The sequence below is a fragment of the Gekko japonicus genome, unplaced genomic scaffold, assembly GCF_001447785.1.
Source record: "Gekko japonicus isolate JY-2015 unplaced genomic scaffold, Gekko_japonicus_V1.1 scaffold319, whole genome shotgun sequence".
Classification (NCBI taxonomy): Eukaryota; Metazoa; Chordata; class Lepidosauria; order Squamata; family Gekkonidae; genus Gekko; species Gekko japonicus.
The window spans coordinates 1,278,001-1,305,995 of record NW_015160218.1 but is presented as its reverse complement, the minus strand read 5'-3'; the positions used below and the strand labels follow the sequence as shown (position 1 = coordinate 1,305,995).

At 43.5% G+C, this 27,995-nt stretch overlaps 1 protein-coding gene across 2 annotated transcripts in view; it reads right to left on the bottom strand.

Moving 5' to 3' along the window:
* Positions 1–5,681: 5,681 nt before the first annotated feature.
* HSPBAP1 (HSPB (heat shock 27kDa) associated protein 1) overlaps positions 5,682–27,995 on the bottom strand; it is a 52,420-nt gene continuing 30,106 nt past the window's right edge. The window contains exons 4-7 of one of the 2 annotated variants that reach the window (XM_015410861.1): positions 25,196–25,367; positions 16,981–17,037; positions 9,530–9,640; positions 5,682–6,269 (exon numbers count right to left, since the gene is read on the bottom strand). In XM_015410861.1, coding sequence (XP_015266347.1) covers positions 5,721–6,269; positions 9,530–9,640; positions 16,981–17,037; positions 25,196–25,367 — 889 coding nt within the window. In that variant the 3' untranslated portion in view covers positions 5,682–5,720. The remainder of the gene's footprint in view (positions 6,270–9,529; positions 9,641–16,980; positions 17,038–25,195; positions 25,368–27,995) is intronic. The other variant, XM_015410870.1, reaches the window with a different exon arrangement.

The window sequence follows — 27,995 nt, the reverse complement described above, 5'->3', positions numbered from 1 at the left end:
TATGATCACAGCTTTAGTCTGACTCTTGGGAAAGGACAGGTTGGTCTGGCTGAATCCTGTTTGTGTGAAAGGATCCAACCTAGTGGCTAAGTCAGTAAAAGCCTATTTGTGCCTGAAAACATTAAAGAAAATTCAGAGCACTCTCTAAAGCCACTGTCCCGGTCCAGCGGCCTCGGGATGAGGACCCCCAGGGATGCCCTGACCAGGCCACTTACCCGGGGAACAGCAGAGGAGCAAGGCAGTGATGACACCAGAATGACAGGGCCGCAGTGTGACGCCTCACCACGGGAAGCCCCAGGAGAAATGACCAGCGCCGACCCGGGGAGAGGCGGCCACGCTGGTAGAGTGTGGTTCCTTGGTCGGGTACCTCGGAGCTCTATCCTGGGAAGCAGCGAAGCAGAGGCCGCTGTGGGAGGGCTGAGGGTGGGCCCGATGGGGAAACTACGCTGTGGCGGCACGGCCCCCGGGCCAAGAGGACCGCCGCTGGCACACCCACAACCATGCCCAGGGCGACCAGAAGGCGTCCGGGCTTATCAAGGAGGGTGGGGCCAGACCGGGAATAGGGGAGACGGGGATTGAAGACGTCATTGGGAGCAGGGTGGGGGATAAAAGGAGAGAGAAGTGGACAGGCCATGGAGGAGGAAAGTGCGAAGGAACGAGACGGAGAGAAAGAGAGCAAGAGAGAGAGAGAAACGGGACCAGCTGCGTTCGGCGCACATTGGCAGAGGGACCTTTGGGGTGACCAAAACCCCATCCCCTGTCTATCTGAGGCCCCTTTGCAACCTCTTCCTTTACGAACCCTCTCCAACTCCCAGGGCTGACACCATGGCCACGGGCGGGTCGACGCCAGGGCCGCGGACGAAGCTTGACAGCCACAACTAGCTTAAATTTATGTGCTGCAGCCAAGCTTCTCCTCTGACTATCTGGAGACCCGTGCTGCTGATTCAAAACAACCTGCAAAGGAATTAATCTTCTTTGTTATTTATTCATTTATTATTTGCATTTATATCCCGCCCATCCCGTGGGCAGGCTCAGGGCGGGTAACATCACTGAAATAAATACAATTTCAGCTTAAAACATTAAAACACAATAAAACCTTATAATAATTAAAACGACGGGTACAGCTTGGAAGAGCATAAGTTGGCTATAAAAGTCTGGCCTGATGGTACAATGGGTTAAAGGCCAGTTGTCGGTGGTCAGTAGGCAGGTGACAGACGGGTGAAAGCAACCTCAGGGAGGCCCTAGATGGGTGCCCGCTACCTCAACCAAAGGCCGGGCGGAACAGCTCCGTCTTGCAGGCCCTGCGGAATTGAAGGAGATCCTGCAGGGCCCTGATCTCAATAGGGAGCACGTTCCACCAGGCTGGGGCCAGGGCAGAGAAGGCCCTGGCCCTGGTTGAGGCAAGATGGATGTACCTCAGGCCAGGGACCACCAGGAGGTGTTGATCTTTTGAGCACAACGCTCTTTGAGGCATATATAGGAAGAGGCGGTCCCTTAGATATGTTGGTCCCAGGCCGTATAAGGCTTTGAAGGGTCAAAACCAGCACCTTGAAGCAAATCCAGTACTGAACTGCCAACCAATGCAGTTGGCTGAGCACGTACCTAACGTGAGCCCGCACAGGCATTGAGGTCAGCAGCTCACCGCCGCATTCTGCCCCAGTTGTAATTTCCGGATCAGCTTCAAGGGTCAGCCTGCGTAGAGCGAGCTGCAATAATCAAGTCTGGAAGTGACCATTGCATGGGTCAACATCGCTACGTCTCGGGGGGAAAGATAGGGCTTCAGTAGCCTGATCTGCCTAAGATGGAAAAATGCAGATCTGGCAACTGCAGCAACCTGGGCCTCCATGGAGAGACAGGCATCCAGTGTCACTCCCAGACTCCTCACTGTCTGGGCCGGCACCAAAGGTGCCCCTTCCAGTGTGGGGAGCCTGGTGCCCCCATCCAACCCCCCCCTGACCCAGGTAGAGGACCTCCATCTTTGATGGATTTAACTTCAAGTGACTCTGACATAACCATCCAGCCGCCACATCCAAAGCCTCATACAACTCCTGCCTCAGTGATCCCTGTGTTCTTGTTCGCCACAAAACTTACCTCATGGCAGTGAACATAAAGCCTTTGCACCTGCTACCCATAGAGTCCGATCAGACGGCTCTTTAGATCTGCGCAAGGCATGATAGCCTCACAGATCTAAAGCTAATGTCCAGATACAAACATCTGGGAAATGTCCCTCTTCTGTGGGCATCCCGTTTTGCCGCGCTTCGGAGCCGTACTTAAAAGATACCCCTTTAAATCTGGGGTTTTCGGTTACCTGCAGGACAACTGCGGACTTTCACCCGTCTGATCGTTCCACCAGCACGCAATCCTCCCGTCGGGGTGGTCTGACGTCAGACCATCCCGAGTGGGCGCCATTTTAAAAAAACTCTACACATGCGTGGATCGACAAGGACGCGCTGTCACATCTATGCACATGTGCAAAAAGTTTTCTTTTTAAAGACCCACAGCGTGCCTCCTTCAACAAGGACGCGCTGTGACGCCTATGTGCAAAAAACTTTTAACACCCCCCCACCGCGCACGCCTCCTTCAGTGGATGCCGTCTAGACAATCCACAACGGAGGCAGCGTGCGGTAAGGCGATTCACCAGGGGGGTTGTCTGGTCGTGTGACAATGGATTAAAAAGATTGAGATCAAATTCAAACTGGCATAATGGCGGGATTAGCTGCTCGACTGAGCGCACCCTTAGAACATCTCGTAACTGAGGGGAAGGTTAACAGTTCAAAATAAACCTGGTCCCCCCAAATAATAAGAGGCTGGGTGAGTCCCCTTAGTTGGTAGAAAAGGCCTGTCACAATAATCCACATACTGTTAATACTGCCAAAGATTTTTTTTGGGGGGGGGCCTGAAATCAACATATGGAAGGGGCTGCACGTGCTTCGGCTAATTGGTTGAGGAGAAGAATGGGCAGGACAAGTATGGGCAGAGAAGGACCTATTAACAAGCAAAGGGCCTGGTGGGAGGATGCAGCTCTTGTAAACCTTTTTGCCAACTACAGACAAACATACCTTGAAGTTAGTAAGTGATCCGTATCAGCTACACATGGTGAACATGGCTTATTTTGGACATCAGGAAAAATTTATTTCAGGCTGCAACTGGAAGGCAGAATAGCATCTCTTGTTTCTCAACAGGGTATGTACACCGTGTTAGACTCCTTTTTATTGGGAATTCCATTTAAAAAGACGAGACCCAACGGCCACCATAATCCAATGCAATGCACTATGATGCACAGTGAAAGTAAAAAGGAAAAGGTTCCCTTGCTCGAAAGCCAGTCGAGTCCGACTCTAGGGTTGCGGTGCTCATCTCCGTTTCAAAGCCGAAGAGCCAGCGCTGTCCGAAGACGTTTCCGTGGTCATGTGGCCGGCATGACAAAACACCGAGACACACGGAACGCTGTTAACCTTCCCACCGAAGTGATACCTATTTATCTACTTGCAATGTCTTGCTTTTGAACTGCTAGGTTGGCACAGTGAAAACAACAGGCTTAAAAGCATGCCTAACTTGGATTGTGGCCAGTATCATTCTGTATCATAGCTGCAGGTCAGGCAAGAAATTTAAAACACTGCAGAGGACTATAACGGTTTCTTACTGCCTTGTACGGTAAAACTTTTGCAAAGATCATTCAGCAATATATCCCTGACAAGAACAACTAGTAGGTCACAGGACATTAATCCCTTTACTCTTTACATTCTAGGACAATTAATCCAACTTCTAAAAAATCTAGGAACAAACTCTTGCTGTAAGCCAGAAACCCAAAAAAAAAAAAAAAAGGTACCTATTTCTTCTACGCATTGATTTCTTTCTTCTTCCTTTGGCAATCTGCCAGAGGCATATATCAGTGCAGCCTGAACTAACCAGTAGAGCTGTAAAAGCTTTTCAGACCTACTGTGTTCTACGCAGCATTAGATCCTACCAGGTGTGTACAGCAAGCCTTTGCATACTGTTGAATTTTAGGAAGTTGCTCTGCAAAGATCTTTATCGAGCCAATGCTAGTGGAAGAAGAGAGATGTGATAAGGTGTAAGTTGTTTTTGTGTGAATCGGTAAACACTTTGTTCAGTGCTTTTGAGAACAGGTGTTTTTTTGTGAACAGATGCACATACAAAACTCTGTGGGTAGTCCACTAGATAAACAATATAGTGCCTAAAGGGAAAACCATATTTCTTTACAGTTAATGAGCATGGTAAAATCCTCTGTGTTGCTTTCTATCATTGTGGATGGAAAAAATTAGTGTGTGTGCATCTGAATCTTTGTGACAGTAAGGTACAGTGGATTGGAGTGCTTTACTGCAGACGAAAATCAAAGCTAGGCTTTTAGGAAGTTAGCATCAGACTAGAAGCTTAGAAGAAATCTTCTCCCTCCGAAACAAACAAACAAACAAACTGCTAAGAACACAGTAAGCAAGAGTCCTGTATTAATGCACCATTCCCTTGTGAAGCTATTGTGGTACATGCTAATTCAACTAGTTGCCTTCTGCTGTACAGATAGGCTGGAAAGCAGTACAAGGCATATAAGCATTGGGAGATTCAGAGGTGCTCTAGGAGAACACCTGCTCCCAGATTAAAAAACAAAACAAAACTCCGTGCAGCTGTGCCATAGATTTCCCTAAGTCATCTATATTTGACACGTCAATAGGTTAAGTGAGGGATGTGACAGTATCAGAGCAGCATAATGGTTCAGAACAGGAGCTATTAGCCTCTAGTTCAGACCCTGGCTTAACCATGAACTTCAGGGATGGTCTGTTCTCTCTCTGCATCAGCAACACAGGGATAACGTTAATAATGACCACCACTGTAATAAACATTATTGAGATGACGTGTGTGAAGTGCGATGTACACTAAGTGTCGTTTCTGCCACATAATTTTTATATGCCCCCAAAGTGTGGATGCTATTGAAGTATTGACATACTTTGCTGCTATGCTGTTTGAGAGCTGAGCTTTTAGAAAATGCTACAAGACAATAGTTAGTATAGTGCTATATTCAAATAGAACATGTAGATGCTCACGTGATAAAACTGAAACAATTGAACGCATGATTATGGAATGGCCTATATTTAGCGAGTTGAAGGCTAGATTAATTGAAAATTGAAACAATTGAATGTATGATGATGGAATGTCCTATATTTAGCGAGTTGAGGGCTAGATTAATTTACTTTTAAAAAGGTAAAGGTTCCCTTGCTTGAAAGCCAGTCGAATCCGACTCTAGGGTTGCTGTGCTCATCTCCGTTTCAAAGCCGAAGAGCCAGCGCTGTTCGAAGACGTTTCCGTGGTCATGTGGCCGGCATGACTAAACATCAAAGCGCACGAAATAAGGAAATGTCCACTGAGGCATCTGACAATATGAGGGCATAGGTGACGTGATTACTATCAGATATAAATGATTTTGTTACTCTCTCTGTGGCAAAATCTATGGGGGCAATAATTAAACAACAGAAGAATAACACTAAGTAAGGCATTACCTTACTTTATTTTATAATTACCTTACCTTATTTTATAATTTTATTTTCTGCTCAAGGCTATCACTATATGAGCAGTGATAGATAGATAGATAGATAGATAGATAGATAGATAGATAGATAGATAGACAGACAGATAGAATGGGAGCTTAAAAAAACCTCTCCAGCTATGCTTCTCATTAGATCTTTATTTTCAGAATGACAAGTAGGCTGACTCTAAACATGCCTTGCTCTCTCCAACAAAAGCTGAGCCACTAAACCAATGACTTGTGGATTTAGTACACAATCTAGCAAATCATTTGTACCAATGCCTGCTTGTATGGAGCTCGCGCTACTGCCTGGAACTTTCTGATCAACAAATGCTACAGAGTCGTTATTCATTACAGATGTTGTCCCTGCATGGTATAGTTTCCCCAAGTGTCCTTCATTTTCACTGAGAAAGTCTTTGAAGTAACTTTCAGTGGTTCCTGTTGGGTTTGTTTGCTGAGACTGAGGCAAAATCTTTAAAAGATTCTGTCCAAAAAGGATTTTTTCTGGCTTTTTTGTTTTGATGGTTGGAAGATTAGATTCACAGGGCATCAGTTTGAAGTCACTGTCCGCATTCACTTGGACTTTTCTTCTTTTATGTGAGTCTTCAAAAGTCCCTTCAGTATTATGAGTTCCAGGAACTATGTGTTCAGTCTTATTTCTCTTCTGATGTTCTAGACATCCAGATACAGCTGCATTTAAGTATTGAAGATTGGTTTTGTGGGATGTTACTTCAGTCTGAAATATAAAAAATTAACATGTTCAGACATCCAACTAACATTTTTCTCTGTTACTCTTAGTACTTACTTGTACATAGCCTCTCTATTCTTTGCTTTTACTTTATTTTGACACTCTCGCCTTTTGGGCTTTTCCTTTGCTGTCCAAACCATGATGTCTATTCTTGTTCTCAGTTTGGGAGGATTTACATTCAGGAATGTTTTACCAGTTGAGATCTAGTCCACTCAACCTTTCCACATTTTCAGGAAGTATCACTAGACTTTCTTCAAATAACGTGACTGTATCAATCAGTCATCCTTATTTCCAATTACTTCTCTTCTGTCTTCTATTTTATTTTGATTATGAGCTAATAGGCACTGAGTTGCGCAATTTTAAAACTTCTGCACAGTGCTTATTTAGCTGTATCCAAAGAACTGTGAACAAAGGGAAAATAGTTGCTACTCTGCACATATGCTTGGGCAAGAGTTCCACACACAGTGCTATACTACATAGGTTCTACAGTCCCTTTCCTGCTTTTGGAGACTCTCGAGAAAACAGAATATCACCTTTGGTTTTATTTTCACTTTTTTACCACACTGTTCTAGCAAAACATGTTCAACAAGACTTCGTTGAGCAAAAGACACTTTCAACATGTAGAAAGGAAGTATTCATATGGCCGTCACCCACAATGCCATCCTATGCATATAGTTTAAGAGAGTAGCCGTGTTGTCCGCAGTAGACCAGCTAGATTCGAGTCCACGAGCACCAACAAGATTTTCAGCCTTTCTATTTGATGACAAGATTTTCAGTCTTTCTATTTGATGACTGATACTCTGTCCCCCATCAGTATAATAAAAAGTAGAGACATCACCCTGCCAACAAAAATCCGTATGGTCAAAGCAATGGTATTCCCAGTAGTACTGTATGGCTGCGAGAGTTAGACTATAAGGAAGGTTGAGTGCTGAATAATAGGTGCTTTTGAATTATGGTGCTGGAGAAGACTCTTAAGAGTCCCCTGGACTGCAAGGAGATCACATCAGTCAATCCTAAAAGAAATCAACCATGACTGTTCCCTGGAAGACCAGATAATGAAACTGAAGCTCAAATACTTTGGCCATCAAATGAGCACTCACTGGAGAAGACCCTGATGCTGGGAAAGACTGAAGGTCAAAGAAGAAGGGGACGGCAAAGGATGAGATGGCTAGACAGTGTCATAGATGCAACGAACATGAACTTAAGTTAACTCCGGAGCACGACGGAAGACAGGAGGGCCTGGCGTGATGTGGTCCATGGGGTCACAAAGAGTCGGACTCAACTGTGCGACTGAACAACAACAACAACTCTGTCCCCATATTCACTCTGACAACACAATCACTGGACCTAATAGCACCAGCCATACCATCTCAGGTTCATACACTTGTTCATTTTCCAACATTGTATTTGCCATCAAATGTTATCAATGTGCTTCCACACTCTGTATTGGACAAACAGGTCAACCCCTACATAAAAGAATAAACAGACATAAATCTGTCACAAAACCCACATCACTCAGAAAACAGTGGGGGAACATTTTAATCTGCCAGGCCATTCTACTTCTGCCCCTAGAGTAGCAGTCCTCAAACAGAGAAGTTTCAAGTGGAGATTACAACGTGAGATTGCTGAATTTGAGTTCATTCACAAGTTCAGAACAATGGACCTCCCAGTACTGGACATAGGATTCTTATCTCATTACAGAGGCTAATTTTCTGCCCTCAAGCATTTCCCTCTGCTGTAATCAAGCACACTGTACCTCTGCATCCTGAGTTCCTTTTCTGCAACACTCTTCCCATCTTTTTATTGAGACACAAGGAAAAAGAGATTTGCATTCACACTCGTATCTGACAAAGGGAGCTTTGAGTCTTGAAGCTCATACCTTGAAAATCATGTTGGTCTCTAACGTGCTACTGGATTCAGACCTAGCTATCCTATGCCCCATGAAGCTAATGGGCTTAGAAAAGCACAACTCTGCTTAGGGTGGCACTGCAAATGAAACAAATCTTAATCAATTAGTTGTTCGAATTTTATGGTGCAATCCTAAACTGAGTTTCACCCTTCTAAATCCATAGAGTTTAGGACAACGAATCACACCTACAGACAATAAATAACACTCACAGCAAGTGTCGTCTTGGAAGGGGCATTCCTTACTCCATTCACAATATTTTGCTTTATAAAGATTTACTGCTGAATTGATCAAGGATACCTTTTTAGTTCGTCAAACGTTTTCAAATCTAACTGATTAAATGTTTCAACTCTGATTACTACTGTGAGAGGTATAACATGGAAATCGCTAAGGATTTGAACTCAGCTTCTCTGATAGTGCAAAGCTCAGAAATATGCCATTGGCTACAAACGTTGATTTATTTCTATTCATTTCCCCTCACTGGTATAGAATTTCCTTTGTCCAGCAGTTATTTGCAGGTGCAGAATCTCCAATGTGTGCATAGAGCTTCCATTGTCAAGTGCTTCCCTATTAGGGATGAGCACAAACTGGGAAAATGCAGTTTGGTTGGTGATTTATTTCTTGATTTATTTCTATTTCTATTTATTTCTATTCATTTCCCCTCATTAGTATAGAATTTCCTTTGTCCAGCGGTTATTTGCAGGTGCAGAATCTCCGATGTGTGCATAGAGCTTCCATTGTCAAGTGCTTCCCTATTAGGGATGAGCACAAACTGAGAAAATGCAGTTTGGTTGGTGATTTATTTCTTGATTTATTTCTATTTCTATTTATTTCTATTCATTTCCCCTCACTGGTGTAGAATTTCCTTTGTCCAGCGGTTATTTGCAGGTGCAGAATCTCCAATGTGCGCATAGAGCTTCCATTGTCAAGTGCTTCCCTGTTAGGGATGAGCACAAACTGGGAAAATGCAGTTTGGTTGGTGGTGTGCCCAGTTCGCAAACCAGGAACCGTCATGAACTTTTAAGGGCCAAATGAACCGGTTTGGGCTGTGGCACAGTAGGGACCCCCCACCCTCCACCCCCGGCATGCTAGAGACCCCACACTTGCCGGGGATCTCTGGCTGACTCTCTTCTACATATCCTCCAAGTTTGGGTTGGGGTTAGACACTCCTTTGACTTCCTGTTGACCGCAAAGAACTCTGCACATGCTCTGAGGAACCTGCTACAGGAACTAAATGTGTGTTTAGTTAAGTCAGTCCGATTGTACTGCTTTTCATTTGAACATCGTTGGGCAAAAAAGGTTGTACAAGTCATGGCAAGCAACAAAAAAAGGGAAATGTAACCTCTGTGGGGTTCAGCCAGGAATCTGAAGTGCTGAGGTCGTCTGCAGATTGTACTGCACATATCAGTGTCCGAGTTATTGCCTCTTCTACACGAGCCTCATGATCTGCATCCTATAATGAATGAAAAGTAATGAAAGTGTGGTAATCGGCATGCATACTTGCAGAAGCAAGGAGGACTTAGGAGAACTTCAATAAAAGGTGCACTGAAGAAGGAAAAGATGTTCCGCGTCAAAGGGGACTTTTGGCCCGGGCGTGCGTGCATTTTTATTGCCCTACACACAGCTGTGTAGCCTGTTCCCCACAAGTTACATGGTACCATTGCTAGACTACAGAAAGCCTCCACAGCCAAGCAGTATTGTAGAGTCAGCATGGGTGCTGAAGATGACCATATAAAAAAAGCACATGGTATATTTCATGTTCTGGGCAGCTTCCTGGGCTTCCAAATGTGAAAAGATTCCCTTGTGAGATTTCCTAACACGGGCTGGGACGGCATTCAGCATTTCTAATTCTTCTTTAACAGCCCCCTGCTTAATCCTTGCAAGACAAGATCTCACAAATTCATATTGTCAGGCAGAATGGCTATATACAATAAGTTCTGATTTGATCTCATCAATTCACTGAGCAACTTATTTCTCTTATTCTCAAGCACACAATGTTTTTCGTAAGAGGGAAGGGAAAACAATGAAACCATTTTTAGAGACCCTGCATTCACCTGGGACGCTCTCCTTTCCAGACTCCTTCCCCACCTAGAAACTGCAAAGGGGAATTGTCACTGTCACGTCAAGGTCTCTGTGACACTGGTGGTCATTATATCAACCCTCACATTCATTTCAGATCTATCTGCATGCTTAGCGACCAACATGTATGTCATCCTAAGAGTCGAAGTTTCTATGTTTAGCGGACATGGAAGCAAGTGGTCAAGAATCCACACAGGCCTATAGAGGTGAGCAACAACTTGTTCAAGTATTCCATACACATTCTACCACTTGGCTGAATTTTTGATGAGATATAATACCCAACAGTTCTGAAGAAACACGAACTAGTTCCAGAGGTTTCATAAGGACTACATCATATGAACATCAAATCATCTAGGGGGGGGGGGGGAATTAACGTTCCTTAGTATCACAGCTGAGTTTTTATAATATAATATACCCATAAAACCCTTATGATCAAGCAATTACACTTTCTCTAATTGGTCGACAATACATTTTATTAGCTCCTTGTTAATTCAGGCTTGCGAACATTAATTTATACCACAGGGACACTATCTAATATGTCTTTAATTTAGGGAGATCAAAAAGGCATGTCCGAAATTGTTTCTTCAAATGATTTAAGCTCTTAAAGCACAAAGGATATTACTGCGAGGCAGAAAATGCCCTGGGAACTATTACAGACACAAGACTAAATTATTTTAAATTCTAGGGAGCACGCTGTCATTTGACAGTAATGCCAGCCCACTGATGTGTTATTACAGCCTTAAATAGCAACAGAAGAAAAAAGCAAATGTTGTCTTTAACGAAGGATACCAGGCACACAGCTTTTTAAAGATGAAACAAGAATCCTGTAATTGATTCTTACATGTTACAAGCCGTCATGACTTTCTTGGTGCCTTTAGGCAGTGAAATACAAAGACTAATTTAGAATTTCATCAGGATGAAACATGAAGGCAGAGCCTTCCTTTTGGAATGAATGGCTTTGGATCTGGGGGCTGTTTCCAAAGCAAGGAAAAAAACGAATCCGCAGTGTGACATGGTGTTCAGGCACCAGAGTCCACAGTAAATGGGAGACGGATAAAGAAACAGGGATTCCTTGCTTGATTTTGCAACAGGAAGTTGGAGATTGGAGGGCAGGAAGATGCAAACTTAGGTGGCGGTCACACGTGCAAGATAATCGGGGGGGGGGAGCGAGGCTATTTCCTTCTGAGGAATTTGACCCGCAGTTGCGTGATCACACAGTCCTTTGAAGCTGTGGGGACAGCCCACCACTGCGTGATCAGACACAACCGTGGGTGAGTTGGGGTAGTTTTTTTTGCCGTTTGTTCCGGATGCACTTAAACCGGGAATCGCTGAATCACATCTATGCACTGAGGGCTCCCTATGGAGTGTGCGATGATGCGCATACTGAGAAGGGGGGAAAAACAACGGCGCGGAGTCGGGATGGCCTGATCAGACCATCCCGACGCCATGAGAGCACGCTGGAGCGATCACACAGGGGAAAGTCCGTCCGTTGCCCATAGCAACACATTTGCTACTGGACTTTCCCTGGTGTCTTTTTACTCTGCTTCTGCAGCGGAGCAAAACGGGTTGCCGATGCGTGTGGGGTGCTTCCCAGATGTTCGCGTCTGATCGCACCCTTTAAATCTGCCTGGCATTCGCACCTATGGTGCAGCTAATTGTGCGTGTGATCGCGCCCTTACATTCAGTTCCTTAGAGAAAAAGGATGCAGTACGGAGAATAAGCCGCCAGAATCGCTGTTGGTACCATGTATTTATTTTTAATTGATGTAAAACATTTGTATGCCACCTTTCTGTCCAATTAGGGCCCTCAAGAGGCCAAACAGTTTAAAAAACCAGCTTTCAAAATGAACTGGATGAAACAGAAATTCTTCAACCTGGGCAGAAGATGGGCAGAATAATCCCCCAGGGCAGGAAAATCTATGCCAAATAAATCACACCTGATTGATTTAATTCAGCATTATCACTCAACATACGGTAACTGTCATGCTTCACCTTTCAAGATGCAGAATTTTGGGTATGAGGTTTAGCCAGACCTTGAGTTCCTACATTCCTGATTTGACTAGGCATCCTGGGGAAGAAGAATTCCTTCCCTTCCTAGGAAAATCCCACAGTGACCATAGAAAACCAGCCATACAGACTGCATAGCTTGCACCAGTCCTGTGTTAGTAACTGTCAGCCACATAGATCAGCTCAAGCTAAATCATCAAAAGAATGGCTTGGACCCACAGGAATATTTCTGTAAATTGAAGGATTTCTGCTCACAAAGCCTTCCCTCTTTTAGATGCAGCCCAAAATGTCCCCTCTAAAATGCTACTCGCGGGAGGCAGTTTGGACTGCAGTGGGAATGGAGAGGGTAAGAAAGTTCTGTTCTGTGGGCAGAAAACTCCTCTGTCCATGGAAAAGCTCTGGAGGATCCAAGCCGGGGCACTGAATTTCCGGCATTAAATATGGATAAGCTCTTAGCTGTGTGTACTTTATTAACAAACACCGAAGCTGCTACTCTGATGTACTCAGAAGCCCTAGCAACATGGAGCAAAATCAAAATCTTGGTCTCATATCAGAATTCATAGGATTGCCACTGGACTTCACCCAACATGGAACCCAAAATTTAGAACCAAATTCTCATAATGAGAAAATGGAGTTTGGGACTGCAAACAGGGCCCACCAAAATCCAGATTTATTTATTTGAAGTCCCTACAGGGGCACCAGTCGACACCAGCCTGAGCATGGAACTCAACTCAAAGAAACAGTACAAGATCGGAAAACATGGAGAGCTGGCCCATGAAATCGCCAAGGGTCGGACAAGACTGAATGACTAACAACAACAACACAGTGGCACAAAGAGCTAGTGTAATTCTTATTGTGGCTTATTTTGTTGCCAGTCACAATGTATCATGGGTTTTGTAGCCTTAGGGCAGCAGAGAGTTGGTGTCTATAACCCTTCAGTTTAAAAACTCCATTATGCAATATGATTGTAAGTGAAGTAGACCTGCAGGAAAATATCTGGGGTCTGTACCAAAAGCAAGCAGAAAGGCATTCCACAGAAATTGGTACTGATCTGGGACAAAGGACTTTCAGATGGAATTCCTTCTGAGGGTTTCAGACAGGGGTCATTTCCTGCAGGAGCGCACAGGAGCAGAGCTCCGGCAGCAAAAAGCCCAGGGGGTGGGCACATGCAACAAGCCCCACCCCCTGCTCCCAGCAGCCCTCAGTCAAAGCAAGAAGCAGCCAGGTAAGTTGCAGAGCTCCTCCCAGCCCCCCAGTCCAAAACAGTCCAGTGGCACCTTTAAGACCAAGTTTTATTCAGGTACAAGCTCTCCCTCCGCTGCGAAGACAGATCTGCATGTCCCCCCCCCCCAATAGCTAGCAATCCAAAACAGTCCAGTGGAGCCTGAGTGGTGGGTGATGCCAGGGGGTGTGGCATATGGAAATAAGTTATGCTAATGAGTTATGCTAATGAGCTCCTGCACCTCTTTTTCTACGAAATGGCCCCTGGTTTCACATATCCCTAAACTGTTTGACTTCGGACATTATTATAATGCAGAGTTTTAAGTTTGTTTATTGCCTCCATTTTAAAACAGGCACATTTAGGCCTGCTTACCTTGACGTATGACGTATTGTAATTGTTAAAATCTCAAGGTGCTGCAACCCTGGGAAGTTCATTTAGCCTCACAGAATCCATGAGCAACATCCATCAAAAATTAGAAAGCAAGCCTGGGAGCATGTTGAAAACAAATTAAAAACTTTCTCCTCTTATTGTAAAGTCTCCACAAAATAATTAATTATGTTGGTAGGGCTACTGAGGCTGGCATGACACGCACTTCTCACATCAACATGATGGCAGCTGGTTATTGCTGGAAGCTAGAGAGCTCCAATGAATAATGAAAAGGTTCTTGATATTATATTTTAACATCCGTGTCACACACTATTTTCCCAGGATGGATAGCCCCACATCTCAAAAGTAATGTTGCTGTCACCTCCAGGGATAATAGGGAATAATCAACTGTCACCTGCACCATAGAGATTACACACAGGCAGTCCTGAGGTTAAACACCACCACACATTAAGCTTAAGAGGTCTCATCTTCCTTGCTATTTATGAGGCTCCCAATTTGGGGAGATTGCTTCGTAACCTATGTCCAGCATACTGCACTCCATCAAGAAATGGAAGTGTGTAGAACTGTAACAATATGTTCTGAGGAAAGAAGATGGATCAACAAGAAGACACTCTGTGAAGAAAACAATATTTTTAAACATAACAACAGTCTCAACTCCAACTCATACCTAAGACATCATGCAAGATAAAATAGGTGTTTCCTCCCCGTATTTTGTTAAGCTTAAAAGGACACACCACTTTCTGTCTCTTTTCTTCTGCACAACAAGGATCTATCTATATTACCTTTTTATCCTGTCCTTTCTCCAAGAAGCTCAAGGTGATGTACATGGCTCTCCCCTCTCACATTTAATTCTCAGAATGACTTGGTGAAGTTAGTTAAATTGAGAAACCATCACTGCAAAACCCAAAACATTTTCCTAAACAGACCTGAGCAGGATTTTGAGTAGATGTGCTTAGATGGCACTGTGTGATTTGCCCGAGCTTAATGGCTAAGTGGAGATTTGAACCCATATCTCTCAAGTCCTTGTCTGAAACTTTAAATGTGACCCATAGTATTGGCAACCATATATTCCATCTCTCAATCTGAAAACAGCATTTTCAACATATTAGGCTGCTCTGGTCTTAAGCAGTCACTGTGGGTAATGTCATAATGTCACACTCTCTAAGACAGAAGTGTCAAACTCATTTGTTATGAGGGCCAGATCTGACATAAATGAGAACTTGCTGGGCCGGGCCACGTGTATCATAAAATGTAATGCCAGGTAGTGGAGATATAAACTTTATAAAGGTCACAAACATTTTTTTGAACTTAAAACATTAGCACTCTTGCAATAGTTTATTTAACAGTCTCTGATAACTAACACCTCTTGCTCTGAATTATTGCATCAAAATGTCTGTGCTGTGGCAATCTTGAGTATGCTGTTCAGGTGTGTATCTGTAAGCTGCAAACCTATTTTTGATTTATTGAAATTCATTACAGAAATTTCATACTCAGTCCTCTGAGTCTAGGACCCAGGGGAAAACATGAAATGGCTGGGCATTGTGAGCTTTTGTACCTAAATTGCTTCATGTGCTGATTAAGAACATGAGAAGGCATCCTGAAACAGACCAAGGGCAATGTGTTTCACTATAAAACTATAGTCTTCCCCAGACAAATAACTACAACTCCTATGAGGCAGTGCAAGAACAGGGCAATATATAGTAGTCAGTATAAGCGAACTATCTGGAAAGTATAGGTTCAAAATCCCCAGTCTACAAAGGAAATGTGCTGGGTGAACTTGGTCTGGACACACACTCTCATCCTAATCCACCTCATTGGCTTGTTGTTATTCCTCATCTAAATAGTTCACATTGCTTTCCTACTGAGAAAGACTGGATCATGAAGGCATGAATACAATGAGAAAGGGGGAGGGAACCCAGTTGTACCCAGGAGAGCCCTGGCATAATTAACCTAACAAAGCAAGACACACAAAAGCTCATACTTTAAATAAAACTTGGTTCATCTTAAAGGTGCTTTGTATTTCTCCTGTGCAATTGAGGCAGCTGAGCAAAGCAAGGCAGGAGGAAGGGAAGGAGCTTCAGCCAATGGAGGGGAAGAAAGGCTTGCCTTTGTCTCCTGTGTGATTGAGGCAGCCTGGCCAGGAAGCAAGCTCTGGCTTGTTCCCTCCCCCGGGGAGGAGGAGGGGGAGGAGCCTCAGACAGTGCAGGGAACAGACACTTGAATATCTATCTCTCCTGTGTGATTGAGAGTCTGGCAAAGCAAGCTGTGATGCAGCAGCTGCAGCAGAACTGGAGAAGGAAGCAGAAGACAGCCAGTTCCTTCCAGGCCAAATAGGAGCCCTCCAAGGGCATGATCCAGCCCCCAGGCTACATGTTTGACACCCCTGCTCTAAGCTGAATTGGTGTGAGCTAGCTCACAGTTCTTTAGCTTCCAGCTCAGTCATTTTTTTTTTGCCTTAGCTCAGGAAGGATGGCTCCAGAGCAAACTAATGTATGCAGTAGCCAAATCGCTTGCTCACAACTTTAATGCCAGTAGCTCACAAAGTAGATTTTTTGCTCATAAGACTCCACAGCTTAGAGGGAGCATTGGTCATAAGATGGCTGAAAATACACACAAAGCTTTTTAACCATACAGGGAACCAAATCATAGAGTAATTTCTAACTCTATTAAGTTTGAATAAGTGTACACCCACTTCAGAGAAAGTAAATATCAACATTAATCTGTTTCTCAATAAGCTTAAATGTATTTTGAGCCTAGCAAACTGCTAGTTAGGTTTCCACACGCCTAGTCTTTCAAAGATGATCACAGTCCCAACCAGCAGCCAGGCAACTCACTGACAGCTTTACTGATGTATGAGTCCTGGTTCAGTACCGCAGAAATAAAAGAATACAAGTCAAGCAGTGGATAAAGGGGAAGCCCAGTGGAAAAAGTTTCAGTTATGCCATTTATCTGATCTTGAGTACAGACCATCATTGTGAATGGGCAGAGCCATGCTACTCTATGATGAGACATGTGACTTTCAGTTTTAACAGATGAACAGCAATAATTTCATAAGGGGGGGGGGTGAGTTACCAGTTCAATCCAAGAGTTTATGCTCACAGTGATGGGGTCAATGGATTCTACATAATGCCACCAGTGCCTGGGAACAAACAGGATCTGAAATTAAAATGGAGAAATTACAATTCATAGAATCATCGAGTTGGAAGGGACCTCCAGGGTCATCTAGTCCAACCCTCTGCACAATGCAGGAAATTCACAAATACCTCCCCTTCCACACCCGCATTGACCGCTGTTCCACACCCAGATTTATAACCAATCTGTAGAAGAAGGACAGGATAATATTATGGACAGTAATTGTACAGAGTGCAAGGAAAGGAAGGGGAAATGACTACATATAAGTCCAGTGTCACAGCAAAAATATTTTATGCAACTAAAACATTTCCACTACATTTTAAAATACCACAAGTTAATGCAGTGGTTCTACACTTCTACAATAGACCTATTTCTGTATTTTGCTGCCTGTCATACAACATGTTTAATCTGTCTGACCATGAGCAATTTAGGTTATCCTGCCTTTTATTACTAGGTTCAAAATGCAACCTTTCCATTCCCATATAGCTTTAAATGGTTTGCCAGAAAGTCCACTGTGAAAGAGACTATGTGGAAGATGTCAGAAGACAGTGGTAAGGAGATTCTCCCTCACAACAAACATTTATTCTATCTTGAAAAGATTAAGAGTAGTGAAACACAAATAGATCAATCTCTTGCTGAAAAGCTAAATTAATTATTTGCACAAATCTTCAGTAAGTTGGTAGAAAGTAGTGTGTACAGACGAACAACTCTCACTGAGGAAGAATTAGCATAGCTTCTGAAAAGGGATGCCCAGACAGCTTCTGTTCAATCATACACATACCCATGCTTGAAACCCATGTTGCTTCTGGGAACACCGGACCTCATATGTACTCATTTCCCCTTCCCTTCCTTGCAATATGTACAATTACTGTCCATAATATTATTCTGTCCTTCTTCCACAGATGGGTTATAGCTAATCCCATTCCCTTATACCACCTGCTGTTCTAGGCCTGATTCCTTGGTTTCCTAATCTCTCACTCCAAAACCTGCCCTAGTATTGTTCATTCGGATTAGCAATAATGGCTGAAACGTGTTCATTGGCCACACCTCTTTGGGTTGCTATTTTAAGATAAACCAAAGGTTTACTGAACACCAGGGCTATTTTTGGGCAGGAACGCACAGGAACGGAGTTCCGGCTGGCTTCAGAGTTGGCCACACCCACTACAGCCAAAACCTCTGCATGCCTGGCTACAGAGGGAGGGCCTGAAGAGCGACGACCCCCCCAGCGACCCTGAGGCAGAGGGGCCAGGGGGGGCCTTGAAGGATTGGGGAGGCATGGGTGTGTGGCCTAATATGCTAATGAACTGCACTGTTAGGGTGTGGCCTAATATGCTAATGAGTTTCTGCTGTTGGGTGTGGCCTATTATTCTAATGAGTTCCTGCTGGGCTTTTTCTACAAAAAAATGCCCTGCTGAACACTATAATCTCCTTCGTAAAATCTTGCTCCTGTAAGGATTTGTGTTAATCTCTGCTCTTCCTTGATAACCATACCCTGAATGGAAATGCTGGTGTAAACCCAACATGTGAGGAAGATGGAGTCATGGGAAGGCCAAGTGATCATAACATATTATTATCCTCTACCGTATCTTCAAGCATTAGCCCGCCCCTCTTTTGATATCACAGTAATTTAGAAACTTCATGGAAAAAATATTGCCACTATTGCTTTCACCTAGGTACTAGGAAGTAATTTACAAGTATTCAAACATTTGCAGAATTTATATTAAGTGGTGTCACCATTAGTCACAGCAGCAATATTAGGGTATGATTTGATCTATCAGATCATGAATGCTTAGAGTGCTTAAAGCAGCACTACAACATTGAAGAGTAGAAGCAGGAATTGTCAATAAATGTCTGAACGTTATTTGGCCTTTGAAAACCAACATTTACCAAAAAAAATTACAAGATTATATTCAACCTTAGTTTGGACTAGAATTCTGGATGGTTGACTTTCACTTGGTTTATCTATTTTTTTAGCAGAATTATCTCAAGCCTAAAAAATGCCCGTAGCCTTTTTTGGCCAATATTTATTATAGAGAATGAACAATTATTGATAGATTTGCAGCCAAAATCTTCTTATCTGAAAAGGGATGACTGAACAGAAGAGAACTATTTCACACAGAAGTAAGGATTAGAAATCATTTTTAAAAACCACGTAGCCTAGAGAGGCAAGGTAAATATTTAGCAAAATAAAGCCAATAAAAGAAATCTAGCCTGCTGTGTTCATCACTTGTGTTCACTAGTTTTTCTAAGGCAGGAGTACCTTCCCATCCATTAATAAAGGTCTGTTTTCAACTTAAAATTTTCCTTGGCAAAGTTTGTTTGGTATTATTCTCATGGAAGTAAACACACGGAAGTGATTACATTGCTGCTAAAAATTAACAGGGATTTTCCAGGAAATATCCACGAGCAATATATGTAATTCCTGACAGATCTAGAGAACATAAAAATCTTCAGAATCTTTTCTAGCTCCTTCAAGGCTGCCCTTCTCAGTCTCAGTCTCCTTCTGATTTCTTAGTTGCAGTCTCCCTTTTCGTTGATGATGCCAAGGAATGGAAAATCTTGAACAATTCTAATTTCTTCATTCTCAAACCTGAAGTTGTGTAATTCCCCAGTAGTCATTTCTTTTGTCTTCTTGATGTTCAGCTGTAATCCTGCTTTGGCACTTTCCCCTTTAACCTTCATCAGTAGTTGTTTCAAGGAGGGGTGTGGAATCCCCCTCCCGGTATTTTTTGGTTCAGGTGTGTTGGGACCAGAAATTTTTTGGGGATTCCTAAAAAATCCTAGATCCCAATACAGTACAGTATTCAGATCCGGGATTTATCGGGAACCCTGATTTTTTGGGGGTCCAACAGACCTGAGAAGAAAAACAACAGGGGGGGAAATGCACACCCAAAGCTAAGTTGGTGAGGAGCACTCTGCTCCTCGCTGGCACAGCTGATCCTAGGGCTGGCTTCTCCTGCAGCCCTGTTTAAACAGGGCTGTTTTCCAGATCTACCCAGTAATTTCTGTATATGGGACTTTTTCAGGATTTTCAGGATTTCAGAAATCCCAGATACCCTTGGGATGCCGAAATAGACCTGAAAAATACTGATAAGGTATTTTTCGGGTATATTCTTTGGTCAAGTAGATCCAACCACACATCCCTAGTTTCTAGTCTTCACTATTTTCTCCTAGTAATGTGGTGTCATCTTCATATTTCAATTGAAGATTGAAGAGACCAGGAGATAAAATACATACTTATCTGACACCCTTGCCAATTGGAAACCATTTTGTTTCTCCGTATTCTGTCCTAACAGTAGCCTCTTGTCCAGAGTACAGGTAGTGCATCAAAACAATCAGATGCTGTGGCACACCCATTTGTTTTAAAACTAACTATAGCTGTTTATGATCCATACAGTCAGAAACATTCCTGTAGTCTATGAAACACAAGCTGATTTTCTTTTGAAATTATCTCATATGCTGCAGTAACCAATGTAAATTTGCAATATGATCTCTATTGCCTTTTCCTTTTCTGAATCCAGCCTGAACATCTGGTAATTCTTGTTCCATATTCATTGTAAGATTTTGAGCAGCGTTTTACTTATATGAGAAATTAATGTGATAGTCCAATAGTTGCTGCAGTCTTTGAAATCTCCTTTTTTCAGAATTTGAATGTAAATTGGGTATCTCTGGTCTGTGGGCCATTGTTTTGTTTTCCATATTAGTTGGCCTATTCTTGTTAAGATTTTGATGGCCTCCATTTCTGTGGCTTGGAATAGTTTTGTTGATATCCCATGTACTCCTGGTGACTGTTTCTCCCAGTTGCTCTCAGTGCTGCTTTCACTGTACTTTCTAAAATTGTTGGTTCTTCTTCGAAAGAATATGTCATCCTTTCATCTCTTCTGTATAGCTCAGTGTATTGTTCCCATCTTTTCCTTATTTTGTCCTATTTAGTTCATATATTTCTGCGTTCTTTACCTCATGACAGGGCTTTGTTTGTAGAAAAAGCCCAGCAGGAACTCATTAGCATAATAGGACACACCCAACAGCAAAACCAATGAGCATATTAGGCCACACCTCTGATGCACAGCTCATTAGCATATTAGGCCACACACCCATTACCAGAAGTGTGGTCATCCAGCCACACCCATCGTTTGCTTCCTATTCTGTTTACCTTGTTTGTTGTCAAAACCCAGGGCTTTTTTGTAGCAGGAACTCCTTTGCATGTTAGGCCACACACCCCTAATGTAGCCAATCCTAATGAGTTCCTGCTGTTGGGTGTGGCCTGTTATGCTAATGAGTTCCTGCTGGGCGTGGCCAACTCAGGAGCCAGCCGGAACTCCGTTCCTGTGCATTCCTTATTCCTGCCCCAAAATAGCCCTGCCTTATGATGTTGTACAGACTATTCCTCCTGAGGGGTTTTATCACTAAGGATGTGAAGCTGGGTCTCCCCAGCCTTAGTCCAATACTCTAACCATTACAACACATGGAGCGTATATGAATATGAATAGCATGAGTTAGTGAAAATAAACAGACTTGGGTAGATGAGAAACACACTGGCAGATCTGCCTATGCTGGTTGTTTTGTATTCTTTTTTAAGTAAGTCAGGTGACTATCAGAAGCCAATTTGCTAAAAACAGAGAGACAGAAATGAATCTCTCAATTTGCTCCTGTCATTTTGAACACACAATTATACTTCCAAAACCACAGGCTCAAATTACTGCTTGCAGGTGCAAGTGCTAGACAGAATTAATTTTGCAGTAACTTGGCCATTACTGATAGCAAGACATTTTAAATGTTTAATTGCAGATACAAGAGTGACAGCGCCACATTAAACCTCCTCTAAAATGTTGCCTGCAACAAACTAGTTCAATTTTTAACAATGAACTATATGCAACACAATGTCTAGTGCTATGTATCCAGGGTTAAGAGCTAAAGACCAAGGTCACATTAAAAAGTAATTACAATATCTATTGAAACAGTGATCCCAAATGTCTTTTATACAACAGAAAGTGGTGGAATGAGACACATTGGCCAGAAGATGGCATTAGGCACATTAAGTTTCTTTTAATATTCAAAGCCAGCATCCATCCAGCACGCAGCTGCTTTCTTGAATACAAAAACACACCTTTATCTTTATTTTTCAATTCTCCATTATTACAACGTCTTAATCCGAGGCATGTGGGTTTTGGCTGAGCAAGAAATGGAGATTACTATAAATTACCTCAGAGTAAAGCTGACTGCAAATCCTCAAATAATTGTATTTGCAATACATGCTCAATCTTTGCTTTCAGTTAGAACAATGTCTGTTAAAGAGGTGCCTTCCTTTGCTATCTGAAGGATTCTCTTCAAATTGCTTCGCTGCATCCTTCCCAATACTAAACAGGCTCCAGTACAGCCAGCAGGCATTACTTTTGCATAAAGCAGAGACAAATGGGACCTGTCCTAAAGGGGCTTAGCATTTACAGGAGCACTTCCTTAGCATTCTACAGTCAGAAGAACTGCTCAATATAGCCCTCCTGGGAGCAGAGGACTTCTGAAGATGGGTAGGGAGAGTAGGGTCACATGACAGTGCTCTTCCCAAATTAAATATGCAGAAAATTAGCATGTCAGATGGAAGGCTAGGTTAGAACCCTTTTCACATTCCAGCAACCTCTCTGTGGGCAGTGATTTTTCATGTGGAAATTCCCTCCACAAGTATTCCCTCCACCTGTGTTCTGAAAAGTTACAATCTTAAAATGAATTCTGAACATGTAGTTTGGCTTCAAGTCCCTCCACAGATGTTTTGAAAGATCAAAATCTATATCATCACCTGTTTTGTACAGTAGTACCTTGGGGCCAATGTACCCTCTAAGCTGAGTTACTGTAAGCTAGCTCACAATATTTATTTATTTATTTATTTATTTGCTTTATACCCCACCCTCCCTGCGAGGCAGGCTCAGGGCGACCAACATAAAAACGCATATATAAATAGTTAACATCATACATAAAACAACCATAAACATTCTCCTAAAGTGCCAGAACAATACTCAAGTAAAGTGCAGGAGCAGCAATTCCTAAATCAAGCCACCCCACTACTTAGGCAATAGTCCTGACGGTATACACATATTGTCTTGGACAGATCAACTACTTTGTGCGGTGAGCCAGGCTGAAGGTGGCTGAACCAGGGCACAGGGTCGCTCCTCTGTATTTAAGGCGGCTTCTAATTGAAAGCCTGGTGGAAGAGCTCCATCTTACAGGCCCTGCGGCTCACACGTTTTTGTCTTAGCTCAGGAAGGATGGCTCCAGTCGGGTTGCCAAGTGCTTTTTGAGCTGCAGCGGGGGACTCCTGGCTTGCGGCTGGAGTGCGTGCACGCACCGCACACACATCACCCGGAAGTGACGTGACGACACCCGGCAAGCTGGGGGGAGGGCCACGACCATCCGAGGGAAAACCGTAGAGTTTTCCCTCGGATGACCGTGGCCCCGCCCCCAGCGTGCCCCGCGTGGTCGCATCACTTCCGGGTGACGTGCACATCGGGGTGGGGTTCCCCCCGGGGCCCGATCCGCTGGCGGCAGGGAACAGGCCTCTGGGGCGCCCCCAGGGGGACTTGGCAAGCCTAGGCTCCAGAGCAAAGTAATTTATGCAATAGACAAATCACTCACAACTTTAATGCCAGTAGCTCACAAAGTAGAATGTTTGCTCACAAGACTCCACAGCTTAGAAGGAGCATTGCTTGGGGTACTACTAAAAGTGTGTTAGCCATTTTTATTCTTAAGATTAGACTTCTATTAGTTTAAGTTTAATTAAGACTAGTGATTTTGTTACTTCATTATCATTACTAATTACTGAAACTAGGTACCTTTATTGAGTTCCCAAACTCAGCGGAAAGCTGAACACAAGAGACTATACATTATTATATTATTATTGTTGTTGTTGTTGTTGTTATTATATTAAAAGCCACATCCTGCTGCGGGGGAGAAAATTATGAAGTCAGTTCATTCAATGTTTGGCATTTGTAAGGCATTCACCATGCAGTATAGAATATTAATACGCTATATAATGCAGTGTAATTGCAACAGCTTTAAAAGTCCCTTAATCTGAGAAAAAAACAGTCCATTTTGTAATACTGGCTATATTTAAAACCAAAAAGTAATTAGTTTTAGTAAGGAAAAATTAATTCATTTGGGAGGAAGAATGTTGGTGGAATGAACGTCCATGCATTATGTTGTTTAAGCACAATGTGAGACCTTTGACAAAGCTGCTAGTTGATTACCCTTGCACCCTCCCCAGTAAAATATGATTAAATCAAGTTCTGAATGCTCTTTTTACAAGACTTTGATATCCTCGATTGAAATAGTAATGCACATTGTAAATACTAGCGATGTAGCTAGCTGTGCAAATGTTTCCATTATGGAAGGATATTCATCACCATGAAAGCATAAATAAGATCTATTTGCTGGCTCTGCACACTTATTCATCAAGTGCACATTGTATAACTTACTACGCTCAGATGGCTAGTACTACTATTCCAGCATGTTCTGGAGATACTTGTATATTAATGTGTAAGAAGTAAGGCAGGTTGTTGAGATGGTGTTCTCATAGTTTACATTTCTCTACTGTAAGTGAAACAACATGAATTAGAAGGATTTCAGACCCAGAGAACTGGATTAAACATAACAAGTTTAGGCAAGACTTAGAGAGGTCAATACAGTTTCTCCCCACCCCTATCCCCACCTATTTATTTGATACTTCTCTACAGGGGTCATTTCCTGCAGGAGCGCACAGGAGCAGAGCTCCGGCAGTAAAGAGCCCAGGGGGCGGGCACATGCAACAAGCCCCCCCCCCTGCTCCCAGCAGCCCTCAGTCGGAGCAAGAAGCAGCCAGGTAAATTGCAGAACCCCCCCCCCCCCCGGTCCAAAACAGTCCAGTGGCACCTTTACAACCAAGTTTTATTCAGGTACAAGCTCTCCCTCCTCTGCGAGGACAGATCTGCACGTTCCCCCCCCCTCCAATAGCTAGCAATCCAAAACAGTCCAGTGGAGCATGAGCAGTGGGTGTTGCCTTCTGACACACTTCTGGTGACGTCAGGAGGTGTGGCATATGCAAATAAGTTATGCTAATGAGTTCCTGCACCTCTTTTTCTAGGAAATGACCCCTGCTTCTCTACATCATATTTCATGAAGGTTCCAAGCTGAAGGAAAGGACTAGTTCTGAAATTACCTGACCAGGATTAACTGTAACCATATGGGTTTGTGCTTTCTTAAACTGCGGAAAGCGTTTCAGATCAGGATTGACTACATTGACTTTGCTGAACACGCTGGATTCTTCATATGGAATTCTGGTAGGATAAAGAAAATTGGAATCTTCAGGTGGGTACAGATGCCACCTTTTCCTGGAAGAAGAAATTAAGTCCATTTACTTCCTGACATTTACGTTGAGCAATTGAAAATAACAAGTTGTGAAGAGTAGGAAAACAGGTAGTTATTATGCACCCTGAGTCACAAACGGTTATACAACATTTAAAACAAAAAAACTTTCACATTTTTTTTAAAAGCCCTCTATGCGTCATAACTAGATTTGCCAGGTTATAGCTGGGGACAGACAGAACATGTAAAATTAACTACAGGAGCTTAGTCACTGTCTCAACTTTTTGAAGAACCATCTCTGCCTTGTCAGATACAATTTATGTAATTTTTATACACACACACACAAACACATTTTAATTGATAGGGTCAGCATTAGATATAGGACATTGCTATGTATACTGTAGATGTATACAACATATTTTCAAAAATACGTTTATTGTTCAAATGTGAATAGTTTTGGAACCTATTAATATGGAACAATGAGCTTAATGATAACACAGTGTTAAGTAATAAAACATTTTTAATGCTATAAAGTTTAACTGTATATTCAAATATGCTGGTAGTCCTACCTATCGTGACTATATGGCTGCGTTCAGACGGGCCGTTTAGTCCGCTTTCGGCATGCTTCAGTAACGGATTTTATATCCACGTTCACACACCCAACATCTGTGCACTGTCCCCAGCCATTGCTTTCCGGCTCAACCCCCCTTTAAAACGGAGAATTTTGTTACCAGGTCCCCAAGTGGTGTTTTCCTGATTCTCCGGTTCTAGCCACGCTTTTCTGACGTCTGATTGCTCCTGCGGTGTCAAGGCACTTCCGGTTTAAACCCGCTCCCCGCTCGAAAGCTGCCCGAGGGTTCCACTTTTTGCCCGCCATTTTTTAATGTGTTGGCGGTGTGCACATAGGCGGCGTTCCGCCACCGCATTTAGAAAACCGACATTTAAATGGTCACTTGTTTTAGTGTTTAGATGAGTTCGGGATCTCACGGAGGCCATTTTCGGGTCAAACATTTAAAGGGAAATCTTTTGTTGGAGGGGTTGGACTGATTCGCCCTGGTGGTTCTGCGCATGCGCTATGATAGTTCCCCCCCATTCTACAGAGGGGCGCCTATGCGCATATGCAAAATGAGGAAAAATTTTAAAAACCCACCGACACACGCTCCTGCGCGTCAGTAGTATAGACACCGGGGAGTGATGTGACTGCGCGGTGAGGCGGAATAAGGGAGGTAAGTGTGATCGCGATTATCCAGATCAAATATAATACAGTTAGAATCAGAGCAGTTTAACCCGCTCTCAGCACGCCATCTGACCGCACCCTATGAGAGTGTTTTTGTCCAACCAAAACAGTTTATGTTCAACCAATACTGTTTCTTTTATTTACTACAGAATTTGTTCTCTACCTTCAATTTTTACTTTTCCTACCTCTCCGATGGCAAAATTTAAGATACATGTGCTGGTAGCTTAGGGTACAGCAGTTTGCAAGTCTTCCTAAAGTATCTCCCTTATATATAAAAGCCGAATGGTGGTGGCACTTCTCTAGAACATTCCACACGCTTCAGAATTGGTTGGCACCCTGATGTGTCACTCAGAATCTGTCCCTATCCACTGGCTGCACTGCTTGAGTCTCGCCTCCAACATTCTAAACAGTTTGCTGTTCCTCTCCCCCCCATAGCCAGTCAGAACACAGAGGTTATTTGCATATGAAGCCTCATTGGCCTTTGCCTCGGAACACAGAGGTCACTTGCATATGCGACTTGCCTCTAACATTCTAAACAGTTTGCTGTTCTGAGGTAAAATGTGTCCAATCTCCAGGTGAGGGCTGGAGATCACTCAGAATTACAACTGCTTTCCAGATGGCAGAGATCAGTTCCCCTGGAGAAAATGGTGGGCTCTGTATCCTTATATGCTGCTGAGGTGGCCCCCGTATGACAGCCAATGTGACGTACAGTCAGGGCTTCAGAGCACGGGAGAGGCTGCAGGTGTGTGTGTGGGGGTGGAAAGCTGAAGAGTGAGGGGGAAATAAAGGTAGGTTGATGGGTGGCTGGGAAAGAGATAGGGTTGCCAACTCCAGGTGGGAAATTCCTGGAGAGGTGAGGGATGGAGCCTGGAGAGGGTGAGGTTTCAGGAGGCGTGGGACCTCGAACAGGTACAAAGCCATAGACTCCACCCTCCAAACCAATCATTCCCTTCTGGGGAACCATCGTTGCCACTCTCCAGGTGAGGGCTGGAGACCACTCAAAATTACAACTGTTCTTTAGGTAGCAGAGATCAGTTCCTCTGGAGAAAATGGTGGACTCAGTGTCATTATACTCTGCTGAGGTCGCCACAGCAAATTGACACTGAGTGTCCAAGGCCGGGGCACCCACCCAGAGCCTCTTTCTAGAGCTCGTTGTATTTATTTCCACAATGGGCCTTTTTCCTAGTTAGGTATATTTGCAATTTTCGTTATAGAACATGAAGACATTGACAGAGCAATCCTAAGGGGGGGGGTCAGAATAGGGACCCACGAGACTTCCGGTCTGTGGCTCGGCAATGGCGGACACTCTCCCCGGTCGCAGGGGAGGGATTCCACGCTCCAGTGGGGTTGGAGGGGTGCCACCTCAAGTGACACCCCCAGGTGAGCCTTAGTGAAAGGCTCCGAGCCGGGGGCGCTG